We start from the raw sequence: 20,025 nt of genomic DNA on the forward strand, positions 1-20,025 counted from the left end.
TAGTCTTAGTTTTTACCATATTCTGTTTTGCACTTTTTCCCTGTTTTAGTGATATTACATAAATTAAAAAATAAACAATGTAAAATAAACCTTATCACAAGATATGAGTTTTGATTCCTCAATTGTATACACACAGATATAATGAAAAAAAAATAATCTTCACGCTGATCCCACACACAGCAGGGTAGGCAGAGGGAACCTAGTGTTAAGATACTTCGTTCCACAATTTCTGCCGAATTCTGGAGGCATTGCGTGTTGAGTGGCAGAAGTCAACGCCGCGCTTTCCTTAACACCAGAGTGAAGAAATGGAAATATATTAGCTTAAATAAATATTTCACTTCCTCGAGTGGGGATCGAATCTACAACCATCGCGTTACAGTCACACTCTTGTGCTGCTCCGCCACGACGACCTCGGCAATAGATATGATTTTATAATATTTATGTACAAAATGAAGCCAAATCTTTTGGTGGTGTAGTGATAACTTGAACTGAAATAAAAAGCACGAAGAGTGATGATTGATCTCAAAATCTGACGATGACTTGAAATCCTTCTTAAGTGATAGTTAAATTGGAGATAGGTTATAATTATAGATTATATAGGAATATTTCCACCGATGAATATGTATGTAAATATCTATAATTATAAAATAAGAAAATGTATAAGATAGGATGTTTTATAAATAAGAAAGACAATTATAAAAAATAATTTATTAAAATTTTAAATACAATTAAACTAACACATTTACTAAATATAACATTTATTTATAATACTTTATACAGGTAACAGACAATTTTCAAAAAATAGCTTATAAATCATTTAAATTCTCAAAATATAATATTATTTTAAAATTCTGAAACACCTTTGGTTTCATTTATTTAAGACATTTTGTACTCAGGCACATAAACTGTTACAATTTTATTTATTTAGGTCAAGATTCCAATCATCGCAAATGTTGTTTTATTCTAACGTTGTTACAATAAAACCAGCTCAGTGATTTGTAACAAAGGTTTGTTAATGGACATTCTGGAAAACACTGATTAAAGAAATGAAATTTTGAGATCACTATTAGAATACTTAATAAGGTTCCCTTATTTTACCTTAGATCTACTTTACTTATAGGCCGTCGCGGCGCAGTGACACAAGGGGTGGTGGTCGACGGTTGTGGGCTCGATCCCCACTCGAGGAAATAAAATATTTATTTACATTTATATTTTCATTTCTTCGTACCGGTGGCGATGTAAAGAGCGGCGTTAAGTTCCGCCACTCAACACGCAATGCCTCCAGAATTCGGCGGAAAGTGGGGAACGGAGTGTCTTAACACTAGGTTCCCTCGGTCTATCCTGCTGTGTGCGTGATACATTGTGAAGTTGATTTATCTACTTTACTTATTTTATCTTCTTTATTTCTTCAAGTAAGTACATAATAAGAATAAACTAATAAGTTGTAAAGATAGCAAAAAATACAGAAAAACTAGAAATTCAATACAAAACACACTTGATATATGGATTCATAAATTAGAAATAGATTAAGGTAAGGTATAAGGGATAAGCTCATGTCAGGATAAAGGCGAGATTAGGATTAAAAATAATAACATTTGGAAAGTTTATGATTAATTTCCTTACTACGTCTTTTATTTGTGTTTAATGTGTTTTACTAATATATTATTGAAATATGACCGCTTGCGTGACAAATTTTACTTAATTTGAATCCATTCATTCGTTATAGGCTGGGTGAGCATGCAAAACCCATCGTAACAGAAAAAGCACTAAACATAGCATGACAAAAAATGAAACCATTACGCGAAGAGTCTTCTCAGATCTTTGGTCGCGTTCACTTATTCGAAGACGTTCGATTAGTCCATTCTGTAAAATAAATTTTAATTTTGTCAAATTTAATTTATTGGCACGGGGGCACAGGAGTGTGACTGTAAGCCCGACAGATTATCGGTTCGATTCCCACTCGTGGAAATGAAATATTTAATATTTTTAAATTCTTCGCTATTGTAACAAGGTAAGTGTGGCGTTGAGTTTCGTCATTCAACACGCAATGCCTACAGAATTCGGCGGAACGTGGGAAACGAAAGTGTTTTGATGGGAACGGCGTGTAAAACACTACGTTCCCAGGTTCTCTTTGTCTACCACGCATCCCGCACATTGCGTAAAGCACAGTGTGAAGCTTACAAAAGAAAGCTTAAGAAAGATAAGAATAGTGTAAAGTAATTAAAAAATAAAGTTATTTGCTATAAAATAAAGTTAATTTCTTATATTTTCGCCTTACGTAAAAGTTATGTTCATGAGAATCAATAGTTACGTTTAAAACTTTAGTAATTTTGAATAAATCAATCGGAAACATTTCAATTAACCTTTTGTTAATAATAATATTTATTCTGGATATAGACCACATAATAGGTACCGATGTAGATTTTCGAATAAAAAGTGAGAAATATTTATTTTTATGGAGAAAACATTACATAATCCAATTTACTTAAATACAATTTCTGCAATTAATAAAAATTGCAAATAAAGATACAAATATGTTAAAGTGTATTTTGTAATACCTTCAAAAACATAACGAAAACTAAGTGTCTTAAGCTAGCTTTTTCTGTCTCTGTGACTAATAAAATGTATTATTAATATTTTTTTGTTTACCCATCCTCCATGGCTCGCAATCCAAGAACCAGGTTCTTCGTGAAGTACGTCTGCTATAGCAGCAGCTGGCGCTGCTACCAGTTCTAGAGCCGGCTCCCCGTCAGCTGCTTCAGCGGCCTCTCGACTTAAAGCACCGCATATGCAATATACTGCTGCAATCTGTAAACAAAATACATAATGTTTCTTATAAAATGAACTTATTGGATTCACAGTATAAAATATTTTCAATATAGAAAACGCGTAAATTGGGAACGTACGGGATTACGTTTTTAATTTATATTGTTACGTATTATCAGGTTGATTACGTTTTTAATTAATAATATATAATGAGATTTACCTTAGACCACGTAATATTTTCTCTAGTGATTCGACGTGCGAGGGCAAGGGTCAATTCGGAGAGCGCAGTGTCTGATCTCAACATTGCAGACGGGGCGCGAGTAGCTTGCCTGGCTACATGCCTAAACGCATCAGGTCTTTTTCTCTCTAGAGCAGCGCATAAAGCACGTAAGGCCGCTAGCACTCCAGTCTCCGTATTATTTACAGCTTCCTCTCCACATTCTGTTTCTAGCATTGTCTGAAGACGTTTCATTACAATTTGCTGTGAAATAAAAAATACTTTATATATTTAAATTGTTTTATTTCGCTATAAAATTTGACCTTTGAATTCTAGTTCAGCATGATGATGTAGATATTAAATTAGCATACTATTAGATAAGCTAAACCCTCCAATATGAATAGGTTATTGACGATAGCAGATAAATTATAATTTCAAATGAGAGGTACTTTGTGTAAATATAACAATAATACAGAGCTATTTGTATAATTTTCTTACTTTATTGGGACACGAAGGCGAGCGTCGTATTTGTGTTTTTATATATTGTAAACACAAGGCACGTCCCTGTCTTACTATTTGTGGTTTGACTTGAGTGGGAGTGGCCAGGCACCAGCCGATGGTGGCAGACAGGCGACGAGATACTGCAACAGCTGCAGCGCTTGACACCATAGTACTAAAACGTCGTTTGGTTCGGTCCAAAGGTGATAAGCTGCGCATAGGTGACGACCGTAGCAGATCTAGTTAAAATGGATAAAATATAATACAATAAATGGATTTAAATAACATATTACTACATAAAATGTTAAGTAAATATTGATATTATGTTAAAATCTACCTTGATTCCCAAAGCCATCTGATGAAACAGGAAGACCGCTAAGCGGTGTGCTAAATTTACGTCGCACGCGCAATGGCGGCACAAACCCGTCATCTTCTTCTCCATCTGGTGAAGTGACGTGTATTGCGATGTTGTTGTTTTCTTGAGGTTTTTTTTCTATATTTTGCCATCGTAAGTCTGTTATTGGCCCTATCTAAAACACCAAAAAAAAATATAAAAAATTGAATACATTTATTTTACAATGTCTTATAATAGCAGTGGTTTTATTCACAATATATTATTATAATCTTTTTATAAAATATATTACGTAAATAATCCTTAATAGTTTTTTTATACATTAATTGATTGATTGATCGTATGATTGTAAAAGCGATAGGTTGTGGATTCGATTCGCACACGAGGAAATGAAATATTTCATATTTTTATTTCGTTACTCTGATAACGAGGCAAAGTGCGGCGTTGAATTCCGTTACTCAATCCGCAATGCTTCCACAATGAGAAAGGAGTGTCTTAACACTAGGATTCCAGGTTCCCTCTGCCCTGTTAAGTATGGGATGCAGAGTGAAGCTGAAAATAAAATATTCTGTCAAAATGGCGCTCTATTATATATTAATTAATTTTATTTACATATGCTTTATATCGAACATTTGTAGATGACAATTTCGCACCAACGAAATTGTCTTAAATGGAATGACCGTAATGTTAACAGCACATTATCTTTCTTTACTACGTCTATATGCGCAGGTATTAACCTAATCTCGTCTCTTCGTATGGAAAAATAATAAAGTTGCGACGTCTCCGTTAATTCGAATATTAAGGAAACTGTTGTTAATATATTTTTAATAATCTATAAGTGCAACCTTTTTAAACGACAGAGTAAACGAGTTGTTGCTGAGCAATAAATTTTAAATTATTATAAGTAAGTATGTAGATATAATACGTAATGTTTAGTTTAAAATATGTTTAGGGATATTTACAATTATGTTTACACTTTTCTTGATATTTTTTTACAAACATATTGCATTTTCGGAAGTGCAACTTTTCTAACGCGAAAATAGAAATCAATTCATTATTGAATATTCGAATCATTATTTTGTACCGTCTATATTTTTTTTGCAAATTTATTTTTTTCCCCTAGCCTGCACCATCCCATTGTTGGGCAAAGGCCTATCTCACTTCTTCCATTCTGGTCTATTTTGCGCTATTGAGCACCAGTCAGGCTTATAATGGTCCAGCTCGTCTCGCCATCTCCGTTTTGGTCTGCCAATTCTCCTTTTAGAGCTAATACTTTAGGATAAAATATTAGAAGAAATAGTTATGTTTCAAAAAAAAATCCTATTAGATATCTCTATTATAGTATGTAGAAGCTATGTGGTTAATATTAAACTTAGTTATACATAAATAATATGAAACATTTTGCTTTAGGGCAAGTTAGTTGGACACCAATAGATACGACTACTGCAAACTTGTAGCTACTTCGAACTCACAAAAATAAACATTGACAACTTACGAGTAGAGCATAAGTTTAGATTGGGTCCCAATTGAATTTCACTTGTTAGAGGATAGGTATTTGTTAAATATATTTATTAAATATTGAATTCTACAATATTTAGTATTTTATTTAGAGCTAATAATGTGTCTCTATATGCTCAAGTTACGCTCATAGCGTTCCAGCTGTAGCTAACAACTTCGTTTGCTATATAACCTCAACTTCTGTTTTTCCCATCACTATAGGAATTGCCTTATATATTTTACCATTTACAGTTCTCCCTCATTTCGCAAGGGCCAAATTTTAGATGTCTGTCTGTCACTAAGTCAGTATGTGAAAAGTATAATATATTGAATTTTGTCTAATTAAACTAATAAAATACCTATCTTATTCCAAATGCACTATGATTAGGTTTTCAGTTCAGTCTTGGATTTTACGGTACGTTTAACATACATTTATTTTTTAATATGATTTAAGTACCTTACAATAAAAATAATGTTTGTACCGTACCCTGCATAAAGCAGGACAGGTAGAGGGAACCTATTAATTACGTGTTGAGTAGGAACTCAACACCGCGTTTTGCCTTCTACCAGATATATAATTTCCCCGAGTGGATATCGAACTACAACCGTCACGGTTCCAGTCACACGCTAATACGCAAGGACTGAGATACAATGGCCTCAAAAGGATTATGTTATGATTATAAAACTAATATGTTTTATTAATCTGATGCATGTAATGATTTAATTTTAATATATAAAAAAAACATAAGTACAAGAAAGACAGAAGAGACAATTGCACTTCAACGTTAAAATGACTATAACAATATTAATTGTTGGCATTAAATAAAAGTAGATACTATTGTAAACAATCTTGAGACCTTCGTGCTCTCAAATGAAAATGGTTACTTATTACTCAAGTCACGAATTTCTATTGTAACTTGTAGAGACACATTAGCTTTAAATGGGATACATCTTATTTGGCATCGGTTGAGTCTAAGTTATCTTTCCACAGCAAATTACCTTTTATGTCTTCTAAATTGGTGACAGTCATTTATTTGTTCTACCTTCACGCACGTTTAACCTTTAACTATGGACGTGACTATTTTATAACATACATATGGACGTCGGGTCTGTCAGACCAGTGTATTTATTTGTCATATTCCGACTGTTTTTTAAAGGAAGAAAACAATTTTATGTTTTAGTTTACATGAATAGCCTCAAATCAAACAAAATCAATATAAATAAAATCGCTTTTTATTAAAGTTTACGGATCACAACGATTTAAGTAACTTAAAGTCACAATTTCAGTCTTTGGCCACTGGGGTGACTCTTAAGAAAATAATACTATAAAAAAAAGACAGATAATAAAATAAATATTTTTTTAACAAAATATAAAGTCTAACAAATAAAAAAAATAAAGAAATTACATCTTATGTTATAAAATAAAAATTTTGACAACACCTCAAGTTAGGGTATTATTGAACATCGATACACAATGGCTTTCAACATTGTAGGCAAACAGGACGATTGCAGTCAACATAAGTATGTATACATATTGTTGTGTTTCTATATATCTTTTGGGGGCAAAGTGTACATGTTTTTCAAGATCCCAAAACTATTTTTTTAGCTTCATGTTCAAAAAATGATAGATCAGATCGCGAAACGCGAGTCAAAGTCATTCTCAATTCTTAGAGTAGTTTAGTATACAAAATGCGTCTTTTTATTTGATAAAGTGCTATTTTCTTTATAAAATGTCGTCGTCCAATTCTTTTGTTTGATGTTGATTATAAAGTACCGATATTTTTGTCCCTGACGTGCTAGGTCGATCACTTTTTTCCATTTTATCATAAAAACTAAAAAAATTGAATCTTTTTTAGGTAAATAATATTTATATTACTAAAATATATAACAAACAATGCCAAATAATATATGATATAAAACAATAAAAACATTTGAATACAAATAATACAATTAAAATATTAAAGTATATTTTGTAATATTATAAAAATATATGGCGTTTTGAAATCATTCATGTATGGGAAACATGGACGTCGGGTCTGACAGACCCAGGCCCCGTTTAGAAAGTTAAATACTCACGTGTTTTGAACCCAGAGACACAACCACGGCTATCTACATTCATTTTGTCATTAATACGAAAGGTACTGAGAGACTCAGTGGCGGAGGTCACCGAGAAGTGGCCGATTTGTAGAATTCGTAGAACTGTCTGGTCTGTCAGACCCGACGTCCATACTTAAAGGTTAAAAAGATGCAAGATGAACAGAGAGTAAAAAATCCCTCCGTTTTCTATATTTTGATTAAGCGTATAGCTGACTAGTTGACTATTGAGTGAAGATAGATGAATTGCTAGTCTAAAATAAAATAAAAAATTTTAGGGTTCCGTACCCAAAGGTTATTAATAAGACTTAGCTGTCTGTCTGTCACCAGGCTTGTGAACCGCGATAGTTACTTGAAGTTGGTTTTTACATATGACGTATCTTTGTTGCGGCAAGTATATGTTGTTACAATTATACTAAAAAAACTGAATAAAATATATATTTAATGGGGTTCCCATGATTTATTTTTCCGTTTTTATACATATCGAAAGCTTCGTGCGCGAATCCGACTCGTACTTGGCTTTTTCATTTCGCTTTCCAAATTGACAATAAATCAAGTGGAAACTTTTAGGGCTATTAATTATTTTTAATTATGTGATAAAGAAAATTTCCGTGCATTAACTGCTTGAAATGAGTTTAAGTTGTATAATATAAGAATGACAACCAACTGCAAGTATTTGGAATTCTAATTTATCATAACTTGAATAATACTTTCCTTGTTTTACTTTCTTCTACTGTTTCGTGATATTTTATGTTGTCTCTTTGTAATAAAAGTGAGGCAATATTTCAATTTTAATAAATTAAAGCTTGCTTTTATAATTATAGTTAGTTCCGCATTACTAATTCCTATTTAATAAAACTTTTAAGTGATAATTTTCACCTGTTTCTAATTTAATACGATACATTCCTAATTACGTACCTATATATATTTTTACTACTATTATTACTACATCAGAAATTGAAATACTGTTTTTAAATAATACCTACGAGCATAGCTTACATTTTATGCAACAAAATCTAAAATGAAATTTTACGAGTATATTAAACAAAATTTATAGAGTTGTAGGGAGTAAATGTATTAGTGGTAGATTATTAAATTTGTATAATCTTGGCAAAGTACTACAAATTGATCACGATTTTCCAAATGTCGTCGCAGAAGTTTGTTTTCGTATTTTAAATAACATGTGACAAGTGGAAACATTACTATGGAACCATTTGCAGCACTCTAAACTTGACAATACACGCTATGTCGACTTTTCAACGTACAACATCATGAGTTGTAAAGTTGACTCTTGTAGGATCCCAACTCCCAAATGGAAGGATTCTCGTCCGGGAATAATATATTATTTTTACATTTACAAATAAAGATATTAATTAAATTATTCGTATAAATTACATACTGTTAGTAGCTTGTATCTGTGGTGGTTGAGGTATCTGTGGTCTCGGCCCAGTGTTTTGTTAAGTGCTCGAGACAACTCTAACCGCTGTACAGTAAGTTTACATCGAAACGATTAACGTGATGTAACATCGAAAAAATGGACATATCGATATGCCTCCTCGATAAATAAACACATAAAAAATCAATTCGCACCAGTAGTTCCTGAGCTTAGCTACATCAGCGGGTTATGCTGAAACTATTAACGTCAAGTAATACAGCCTTCGATAATATTGGATTCCCCGAAACAAAAAAAAATTGTCACTCTAAGCTCGTAAGTAGCTTCTGAGATTAATCCGCTTTATAATATTATAATTATAGATACTTAGATAATATAGAGTCTACACTAAAGACTATAATATAATATAGTAAATATTTCATTCATATTAATTATATACACTTAGTAATAATGAGTATTACGGCGTGAGTAAATGACTTACTCAAATCATAAACATTACTCTTGAGGCCAGTCGTGGTGCAGCGGCACAAAGTTGACTGTAAACGTGATTGGTTGTGAGTTCGAGCCCCAAGCAAGAAACCCTCAAGCTCGAGAAAATGAAATATTACTCTGCCACTCAGCAAGCAATGCTTCCACAATTCGGCGGAGAGTGGAGAACGGAGTATCTTAACACTAGATTCCCTCTGCCTACCCTGCTGCGCGCGGAATACAGCGTGAAACTGATTTTAATTTGACCTTTAAAAATTAAATTTATACTATACATATAAAAGAAAGGAGAATTAGGTCAATTCAAAATAATGTGTACCTAGTCATCGTGAATTCGCATTAGTGATGCTACCCAACAGTGTGATCTTGTTCGTGTGTAAGGCGATAGTCGGCGCGGCCGTGGCCGTTGTCGCGTCGGCAATGCTAATTCAACATCTCAATGCTACTGATAACTATTGCGCTACCTGAATACTTAATTATTTGAAAAAATGAGGAAATGTTTCCTAAACTCCTTTCAAATGCAGTATCGTTTCAATTGATTGATTTTTAAAACTTCTTGTACTTAATAGAGCTAATTATAGTAAAAGTAGTAATAGTAATCCGTCGTGGTGCAGGGGCACAAGCTTGTGATTGTAAGTGCGGGGGTTGTCGATTCGTTTCCCACTCTGGAATTATTTTTTTTTTTTAATATTCTAATTTCTTCGCTCTGGCACCTATCAAGGCAAAGTGCAGGAGTTTCGTCATTTAATACGCAAAGCTCATATCTGGGCGGAAAGTAAGGAACGGAGAAAATAAGTTTACTGTTATAAGTAAAAGATCGAGTCCAAATTCAGATGAGTCATTTGAGCTTTGGCAATCAACCCTCGTTAGTCATATCATTTTATCAAGTATATACTTAGTCCATAAATGATACGCTCTTTTCATAAATATTGATAGCACTCGATATAAAAGCTATTAGAATTTGACTGTGCAATATTTCTACCTAATATACGGCTAATATATCAAACTAAAATAAATATAAAAATAATTGTTATTTCAATGAATTTACGTTGACAAAACGTATACACCCTTTTGCCTTGGTACCAGAGTACTTAATTATCTGAAGTCGTATCTGATTGCATACTGTGATTATGGGTCAAATACTAATCGAAGAAACATTTATGTACAATATTAATATTCTGGAGTGATTTACTACTACGTTTTACTGCTTATCCTGTAAAAAGAGGAAGGAATGACGTGATGTGACGTGACATATGTCATGAAAAAGGGACCTGCAATATAATCGTCGCGCGTAGGTATTCTAGCAAGGTTAGAAGATAATTGCTAGATAACCTGCAAAACGTTTCCTTTTGGTTCATGAAGATAATATTTCTAGACTATAGATGGATATTAGACCAAGTTTTCTTTAGGACTGGTACCTAATTAAAGTAATTTTTTAATTGATTTATTTTTATATTGTCTTAAGATATTCTTATATGTAAATATATGAACGCTATACTGTCTATATAATATTCGGCTATTTCTAGCTGATTATAGAATGTGATGCTCAGGGAGCTGTTAATGGAGGGCTTTGCCCCATTACCCGTTGTAGCATTACCACATCAGTATGATAAGAGTGTACACTAACGACCGGTCTGTTATCTCTAACGAATAAATTTACCTATTTCAAATTGTTGTTTGTTTTCTAAATTTTATGATGATTACATCGTACATGAGGCCAGACGTGGCGTAGGCGCCCTAGTGTTTGTGTTTAACGCGACTGGTGGTGGGTTCGATCTCAATTCGAAGCAATTTCAATTCTTCGCTCTGGTGTCGAGGCAATGCGTGGCGCTCAGTTCCGCCACTCAACACGCCTCCAGAATTCAGAGCGGATCGAACGGAATGGAGTGTCTCAACACTAGGTTCCCTCTGCCTGACCTGCTGTGTGCGGAATACAGCGTGAAGCTCATTTTTTATTTTATTTTTATATTATTATCATTACCACGTACCTAATATTTTATATTTACCTAATATTGTAAATATAAAATATTAGTTTAATGGTTCTTATTTAAAAGTATTAAAAATATTTGAGACAGATTATCACTCATTGTTGATTTATGAGCAATTTTATGTTAAGGTAAATTCCACTTTAGCAATACATTACCATAGAAGGTTTAATATCCTTTTAGCTTCACGCTATATCCCGCACATAGCAAGGTAGGCAGAGGGAACCTGAAAACCTAGTGTTAAGGCACTCCGTTTTCTATTAAGATTCCTTCGTCCTTCCATCTTCTGTTCCCCACTTTTACTCGTTGCAGGAGTGAGGAAAAGAAAATATTTAATATTTTTTTTCCATGAGTGGGAATCGAACCGTCCTGCCGCAATTACAGTCTCATGCTTTTGCCGCGTCGCCAATTTAATATAACATGTATTTATGTTAGAATTATTTTTTTTCGTCTCATCGTAATTTTCGTTGGTCACTTGAAATCCGCAGAGTGGATTTCCATGTAAAAGTTAATTAAAATACAAAAATCTCGACCTCAGATCAATTTAAAATTGCATCCTCTTCTATATGTCCATCAACCAAGAAATTATTTTAATAAAAGGACTTTCAAGGTTCATTACGCTCTAATTTTTTTCGACTTCACGCTGTATCCCGCATACAGTAGCATAGGCAGAAGGAACTTTGTGTTAAGACACTCCGTTCTCCACTTTTCGCTGAATTTTCGAGGCATTGCGTGTTCAGGTGCGGAATTCAATACCCCTTGCCGTTGCCTTGGTACAAGAGCGAAGAAGAAATATAAATATTATGTAATAAATAATAATTCATTTTCCCGAGTGGGAATTGAACTCACAACCATCGCGTTACAGTCACACGACTGAGCCGATGCGGCACAGAAGCCTCTAATTTCCCCAAAATCCTATTCGATATTATTACAAAAGTTAACAGGTACAACGGAGAGAAATCACCGAGAGATGGCACGAGTTTGTTCTTAAGCCCGACTAACCGCGATCGTGTGGAACCTCGATAAGCGGTTAGAGGACTTGCTATAAAGCTTACAATGCAATCGAATATGACAGAGTGTGGTGCAGTGCGGCGCGGCTGTTGTGGACTTCGATGAAATCTGCATATTTTGGTCGTTTGTCATCTTAGTTTATTTATCATAGTCATCGTTCTGGTCACGATCATTGAAATATTCGATTTTAACATTTTTCAATAAATAAATAGTTTTTCATCCGCTTTAAAATGACTAAAAGTGCTAAATGCGTATGACAGCCATAAACCGACATAGTAAAGGAATAAATGTAGTATAGTGGTTTTTTAGATTAAACATATTATTACCTTGGTTAACGCGGCCCTAGTATAATAACAAATGTGTATGCGATAGTTGTGAGTTCAATGTTTGATTCAGGGGAATAGGCAAAAATTCCGTAAGGCAAGGTTTGAACCCATTTCAATTGCTAACATATTTTACAATAATACGTCTTAATATACTTTTAATACGAAAAAAGATTATTTGAGAATTTATTTATACGTCAAAATGCCATCAAAATGTACTTAGAGGTACAATGACTTTGAATATATTGTAGCTCGAGGACATTATAAACAAATTTCTATTACATTTTCAATTACTTTTTTAGAATTAACGATTCGTCTAGCGACTACCTCCTTGCTGTTACGACCAAGCTAAATAATAAAAATAAAAAAGAGCAAACAAACTGTACATATGGAGAAGGTTACTAGGTTATAAGAAGAATAAATACCTGTTATAAAACATTCTTTAAATTGATTCATAGTATAAAAATACAAGGCTATTATAAACAAAGTTATTTTACACATCGAAGCCAAAAATAACATTCTCCTCAATAAAGACCTGTTAACGTTTCGTGATCTCGGAGTTGTCTTCGTAATTGGATAAATGACATGCTTTATGCGGGATAATGGAGGGTAATAACTTAAAGTTATATAGTAGTAAAAGAATTTACATACGTCTCTTCTGAGGTCAAATGAACGCTTGTATAAATGATATCAGCACACTGCACGCATTTTTGTACTTGATATTTGGAAAAACTGTATAGGTTTATATTTTGGTATAGATATTACATATACAGTATTATTATTATATTAAGTTATTGTCATCTAGCGTGGTTTATATTTGAGAAAATATGGTGTCATGGGCGTACTCAGACAGGCAGCCGGGAGGTCTGTGCCCACCCCAGAATAATCTGGTGCCCATGCCAGAAATTTAAATAACAAAAAACTTGCCCCGAAACAAAAAGAAACTACATTTACAGGAACATACATATATGTTCAAAGACCCCACACCACCAGAAAATAGATACACCACTATTCTACAACCACTCAGTTGACATCAATAAATAAAGAAAGTCATATACCTGGCGTCTAAGTCTAAATTTGCGTATAATTCGCATTTCGTCGTCACTGTCACTGGACTCGCTAGAACTATTCCTTTCCATTCTTCTGATGGTACATGAAGAACTTGGATCGATGGCGCTAACAGTTTAATGATAAAACATAAAACAAAATTCGGCTACCAGCCTCTATACACGGACAACAACTACTCTGTAATATTAATTTGAGTACAATAAGTTTTAATCTGGCTCATTATAGAAACAAGTTTTAAAGTATTCTATACTTCATTAGCAAAATGCCGATGTTCATTTCATTAACGATTTACTAGGATCATTTGCGAAATTAACTTATTATTAAAGTTATTACTTTATTATTTGTTAAAGTTTCCAACGGGCTCATCATATTTTTGTTAAACATTTTATTTAATTTATATTTTCTTTGTAACTTAAAAAAAAGTTTATCTCCACGGTAGGTACATTAATATTCATTGATTTAGAAGTTCTTACAATTATTATTAAATATTTCTACGAACAGAAATATTTTTGTTGTTTTGAAAAGTATTATAATCCAAATAAAATGGAGAACATGTGAAAAACATGTTCAGTTGAACAACAAAGTGTCCTAATGGGAACGGAGTGTCCTTAAATTTGGTTCCCACGTTCCACCTGCTTACCCAGCTATGTGCGGGATACAGCGTGAAACAAAAATGAGAATGTAATGTTGTAAACCTGTACGAAGCAGCTTACGCTACAAATAATATATTTTCTGCTCCTGAACTATCGTGTATGCTCTCATCGAATATTAATTCAAATTCATTTATTGAGGTCGCGTTGCCTACATCTGACATGTATTTATTCCTGCTGCAGGTCACAACGGTGCCATCTTATTCTTAGTTGTGTACCTACTACCATGAATGTTATCAAGGAATCTTGCATTTAAAAACGTTTAGGAATAATTTTAAGAATGTTGATATTTTGGGAGGGTGTCGTTTTGAATTAAATTGTAATATAAACAGAATATAGAGAAAAAAATATTCAATCTCTGTTATCTTGGATAATTAATTAAATAATTAGACTTCTAATTATAAATAATAATAAATTACAATATTTTATTAAGGTCAGTCATGGCGGAAGGGCATAACCGTTCCACTGGTTCGATCCCCACTTGTGGAAATGAAATATTTCATATTTTCCTTCCTTCAAAGCGCGGTGTTTAGTTCCACCAAATCACACTTAATACCTTCAGAATTCAGCGGAAAGTAAAGAACGAAAGTGTTTTAAAAGGAACGGAGTGTCTTATCACTAGGTTTCCAAGTTCTCTTTGCCTGCCTTGCTATGTACGGGATAAAAAAACAGTACTTTGTAATTTAGTTCATTACTTTATGTTTTGAAGAAAATCAAAAACATTCTTGTATAAAACGTTCAGAAGTAACAGAAAATTAAAGTTGTTTACTTTTCCTAATTTTCGTCTTCGACAAAGGCTTTTGGTATTACATTACATTAGGTGTAATTGCGTTAGTTACGTATTTCGTACGGTGTATGAAACTGTTAGAGGCTATTAGCAGACACTATTATAAATTAGCATCATTTAATATTTTCACATCTAAAATTATCAGCATATAAATTTCTTTGTTCTTTGTTTAATGCGATAATTGTTTACGCGGCAGGGGCTCGTAAACGGAAACTGATGCGGCGGGGCGTCGCGGCCGACACAGATAACTACTTGGTGCAAAGTAGAATTCCTATCTTTTAACATGAATTTCGTTTTAAATTTTTAAGACCAAAATTGTTAAAATTACCTTAAAATTGAACTTGATAAGCCATTACTTCATTCGACCTTAGACTCTGCATCTAACGATATTTAATATTACTTAAAATGTAATAAATACCATGGCTCTTACAAGTTCATATAAAAACATGAACTAATACTCATATAGAGGCATTTTATGGCACTACATTATTAATAATATTATTTAAAAGTTACATATTATTTTATATAACAGTGTTAGAAATCGGAAGTGGTTAACGTCTTAAAAAAACAAGATAAAAACTCATATTGTCTATATGTTTCTACATTATTCGGAGAGAGATTGATTCTACGTAATTAAAATTAGTGATAAGTCTTTACACCCCTCCGATAGCCACAATTCCATTGCTGTTATAGTCTTTTCACATATATCTACCCTCTTTTTATAAAATAGATTTATGAATATGATAGTGTTATACTTTTACGTTAGCATATTAAATATTTATATAAGAATACGCTTTAAAAAGCAAAGATATAAAAGATAGAAGTGTAGATTAGTAGTACCTAGACATTACTAGGTACCTACATTTTATTCTAGTGATTCTTGATTTACGCCAGAGTTGAGGGGTTTTGTAAATAATTCCGCGTGATGGTTCGCGATGTGAGGATTTTTAAAGAATGTATGTAAATCGCGTACTGTTCGCGAGAACTTGTATGAGATAAATGACAGCCCTGACAGACGGACAATAAAACGTTTCTATAAAGGTTTCGTTCTTACCTTTTGAGGCACGGAACCCTAAAAACTTCGAAACCTCTTTTTGTGGTGTATAAAATTACATATTTAGTAATATTTATATAAATACAAGCGTTATTTTTAAATTTTCACCTTGGAATTTATAAACAGTTTAAGTACGGGTCGACATGATGATTAATGACACTCTAAGATTGAGAACTCAACACGGAACTCAACACTAATTACAAAGTTTTCTGTTTGATGCTCATAAACTGACATTCAATTAAACTTTATTAAATATACTGTAACAGCAAATTTAAATATAAATTGGTGTTATATTTATTTTTTTTACGTCACAATTGAAACTTGTTAATTCCACATGCATTTAGACTAATATGAAGAGTTTGTTTGGTTAATTACTTCCCGCCGAATTCTGGAGGATTCGGTGTTGAGTGGCGGAACTTAAAGCCGCACTTTGCCTCGATATGAGTGCGAAGAAATGAAAATATAAAAAAATCTTATAATATTTATATTGTATTGTAACGCATGTATTAATGTAATATTACTTTCTGTTCATGTCCAAAGTACGTGTGAAAATTTCTTGTTATAAATATATAAAACATATCAATTCGGTTCGATTGCCACTACGGGGAATGAATTATATTTTATTTCCTCGCTCTACTTAAAAGACAAAACGCGGCGTTGAGTTCTGCCACTCATTAATCAATGTCTCGAAAATTCTCGCAGTGTCTTAAAAGTACGTCTCCTCTGCTCACCATGCTTAATGGAAGATACAGTTTGAAGCTTAAAAACTCCAATAACCCCTTAAGCGTAGCAATTTCTACGATACAAGTGTTATGAGAGAAATAGCGACTTTACAGTTTCGACAATTCCATATAATATTATGATTGCATAAAAATAAATATATAAAATAAAAATAAATGCTTTTGAAAGATACTAAAATAGAAATAGGTTAAATTATTATTTATAGGAGTTCAATTATAAATTTCGTAACACTATAATATTTTAAAGATTTGAAAATTAAACTATACCTATTGGATATAGCGCATTCAATTTTCAGAGATAAAAGATCTTTAAAGTACCCACATATATTATTTCCTTATGTCGCACACACGACGGAAGACTGTAGCCTAAATTACTTTATTCATCTCTCTTCCTCCAACTTTCTCTCAATTTAAATTGGGTTGATATATATATATATTACACTACTATTTTTGCCTAGTAAAAATTCAAAATCAATTCAAATTCAATAAAATATACTAAAAAATACGCAACGACTATAGTTCAATTTATGTGCATTTAAATAAATACGATTTTGGTGTACCATAAAAATATTATATACAAACAAAAAAATATCGTAATTCAATCTTTTATCATATAATAATAAAAAAAATAAAAAAAAAATTATATGTATATGAAAAAAAATTACGTGTTCTAGACGCACACGAGTTACATGGATTATAAAGGTAAAACGTTAACTTATTTTACTTCTTGCCAATTGCTACGAATATTATTTGTTTCTTATGGTCAATTATTTGGCTTGATTAAATCGTAGGTAAAATTACTAGCAAATTGAAAATAATATTGTAATTATTTATTTTAGTGACGTTCTATCGTAGTTGGAACATGACTGGTTTTTTACTCTTAATAGGTTTAAATTTCATACGGAGAAATTAGTTTTATGAAGTTATTTAATAGAATTTTAGAAAGCGTTATGGGTTAGATTCTATATTCATTCATAGTTCTTCCTTCATGGATACGTCGTGTTGGACCAAACTCACGTTAGATACTGTTTGCTATAATGGAAGTCATGGGCTCTATTATCATATGGAACAAATACTTGTATTATTCACAGTATAAAGGTTTGTCCTGATCTGGGTATGCCGTATTCTATACACGGTGGTACTCAACTAGAACTAGTACAAAATAATCTATATGAGGCCAAACGTACCGCATGGCACAAGCGTGGTACCATAAGCGCAATAGTTAGTGGGTTCGATTCCCATTCGTGGAAATGAAATCGCTCTCACTGGCAACGAGGCAAACCGCTGCCTTGGCTTCCGCAAATCAAAATGCAATACCTTCAGAAATTGGCGGAAACGAACATGTCTCAATGGGAACGGAGTGTCTTAACACTAGGTTCCCATGTTCCCTCTGTCTACCTGCTTTGAGCCAGTTGCAGCGTGAACCTAGAAAACCTATCTATATAAAATACGCTTGACCACGTATATTCAACTAAAATGCGTATCATTTTTATCGCATATCAAATGGTTTACATATATGTATGTGCTTTAGCGAAATAGCCTTAGTAAGTGTTCTGATAAAAGATAAAAATTCACAAGTAAAATGTACAAGCACAGGCATTAGTCACATTATTCCATTGTTCTCCAAGTCATTAATCTCAATAGGTATCCTTGAAAATTTTGGTGGTTCAATGTAAGTTTTTCGCTAAAATATTTGTTTTACATTTTTTTTGCATTAACATATTTAGTAAGTAGGTAGTTTTAAAAATATATTCATTTTTTTTTAATTACCGATGTCTTTTCAACAAGGTATAAAATTAGACAGATTATATAAAATTAAATGTGAATGAATAATTAGTTACGTTGGCTAAGATTACTTTATTATTTAAAAAAAAACCATAGTTCGCGTTAGCAGATCACATATAATTAACACCTGTCCATTATGTCATTACGTGTTATATTTATTTAAACTTTAATATTACTTCTTGCCCAATAATTTAATAAATCTGATTGGAATTCCAAAGGTACAGACGACACGAGTTCAACGAAGTTCTTACGTCTAAGTTTCTATAGTATTTTACCATGACGCGTAAAATTAATTCTTGTTGAATATTGAATTCTCATTATTTTGTACTATTTCAGAGAAATTGTTCACTAAGTTCCAATTTAGGAGATTCTACAGAATTCGGTACAAGTGGAAAACAATTATAAAAAAATATACTGGACTAAAAAATCATAGACACATAGCTAAATTTAAATCGAGAACCATCTTGAAGTAAGACGTTTTCCTACTGTAGATACACGAGGATTAAGAATTTCAATACTATTTTAAGATGCTACATGTAATTTATTCTAACTCATTATAAAAATTATAAAATATATAAACATGTCTTCATATTGTTTTTGCTCATACAGTTAATAACCTTGTATTGTAGGTAGGTAAATAGTAACTCGACTGCTTCTTTTAATAATTGCTATTTTTTATGTATTTTTTTTTAAATTGTTAAATATCTCATTTACTATTTTTCGTTTCAATAAATATATTTTATAATTATAAAAATAGTTACGTGACTATTAAGTGACGTATGTTATAGAATAGATTATATAAAGTAATGAAGTTTTATATAAAAATTGAAATATAATGTTTATTTATATTATGTAAGCATAGTTCTACCTTGGTCAATTATTATTTATGGTGTCTGGAATTTTCAACGAGTTGTCCAACTGTCCCAAAAACCTTTCGACAGGGGTCTGAGTAACTGTTGTTCTTTAATTTATCTTCTTCGAAGGTGTTAACCGTTAGGAGTCAAAATAGGTCACAGCGCGATCGCTGGAACACTCATATGAGTCAATGGAGGCACGAGCGCCACGCACGCCACGCGGTTATCAACTAAGCACATTAAAAATGCCGGTTGCTACAACCAATGTCTTCTCTTGTGTTATCGTAAACATCAACATATTGTTTGATTCGAGATACTCCTCGAGAGGTTCTTTTATTTTTAACTTTTAGTCGCCAGATATAAATTCGGCAGGATCTCGTGTGAGTCACCAAGGCACTGAAGCAATATTTTTTTTGTATTTAAATTGTTTACTAAGTAAATAATTGATTTTTTTAAGATGTAATA

At 32.5% G+C, this 20,025-nt stretch overlaps 1 protein-coding gene across 1 annotated transcript; it reads right to left on the reverse strand.

Annotated features, from left to right (window-relative positions):
• Nucleotides 1-693: 693 nt before the first annotated feature.
• Nucleotides 694-19,810, reverse strand: LOC146541424 (bcl-2-related ovarian killer protein-like). Its single transcript, XM_085190921.1, has 6 exons — nucleotides 19,575-19,810; nucleotides 3,819-4,011; nucleotides 3,482-3,720; nucleotides 2,987-3,247; nucleotides 2,650-2,808; nucleotides 694-1,863 (listed from the first exon to the last, which is right to left on the reverse strand). The coding sequence occupies exons 3-6, from the start codon at nucleotides 3,698-3,700 to the stop codon at nucleotides 1,714-1,716; spliced, it is 789 nt and encodes a 262-aa protein (XP_085047047.1). The 5' UTR covers nucleotides 3,701-3,720; nucleotides 3,819-4,011; nucleotides 19,575-19,810; the 3' UTR covers nucleotides 694-1,713.
• Nucleotides 19,811-20,025: the final 215 nt, after the last annotated feature.

The sequence above is a fragment of the Heliconius melpomene genome, chromosome 1, assembly GCF_056956725.1.
Source record: "Heliconius melpomene rosina isolate 202511_hmr_F chromosome 1, ASM5695672v1, whole genome shotgun sequence".
Classification (NCBI taxonomy): Eukaryota; Metazoa; Arthropoda; class Insecta; order Lepidoptera; family Nymphalidae; genus Heliconius; species Heliconius melpomene.

What these genes read in the sequence shown, in the direction of transcription:
- LOC146541424 (XM_085190921.1), bottom strand. Translation starts at nt 3,700, where the DNA reads ATGCGCAGCTTATCACCTTTGGACCGAACCAAACGACGTTTTAGTACT. An exon ending in CGCCTTCGTGTCCCAATAAA is followed by an intron (nt 3,248 to 3,481) that starts GTAAGAAAATTA and finishes TTTATTTCACAG; the next exon opens with CAAATTGTAATGAAACGTCT. An exon ending in AAAATATTACGTGGTCTAAG is followed by an intron (nt 2,809 to 2,986) that starts GTAAATCTCATT and finishes TTTTGTTTACAG; the next exon opens with ATTGCAGCAGTATATTGCAT.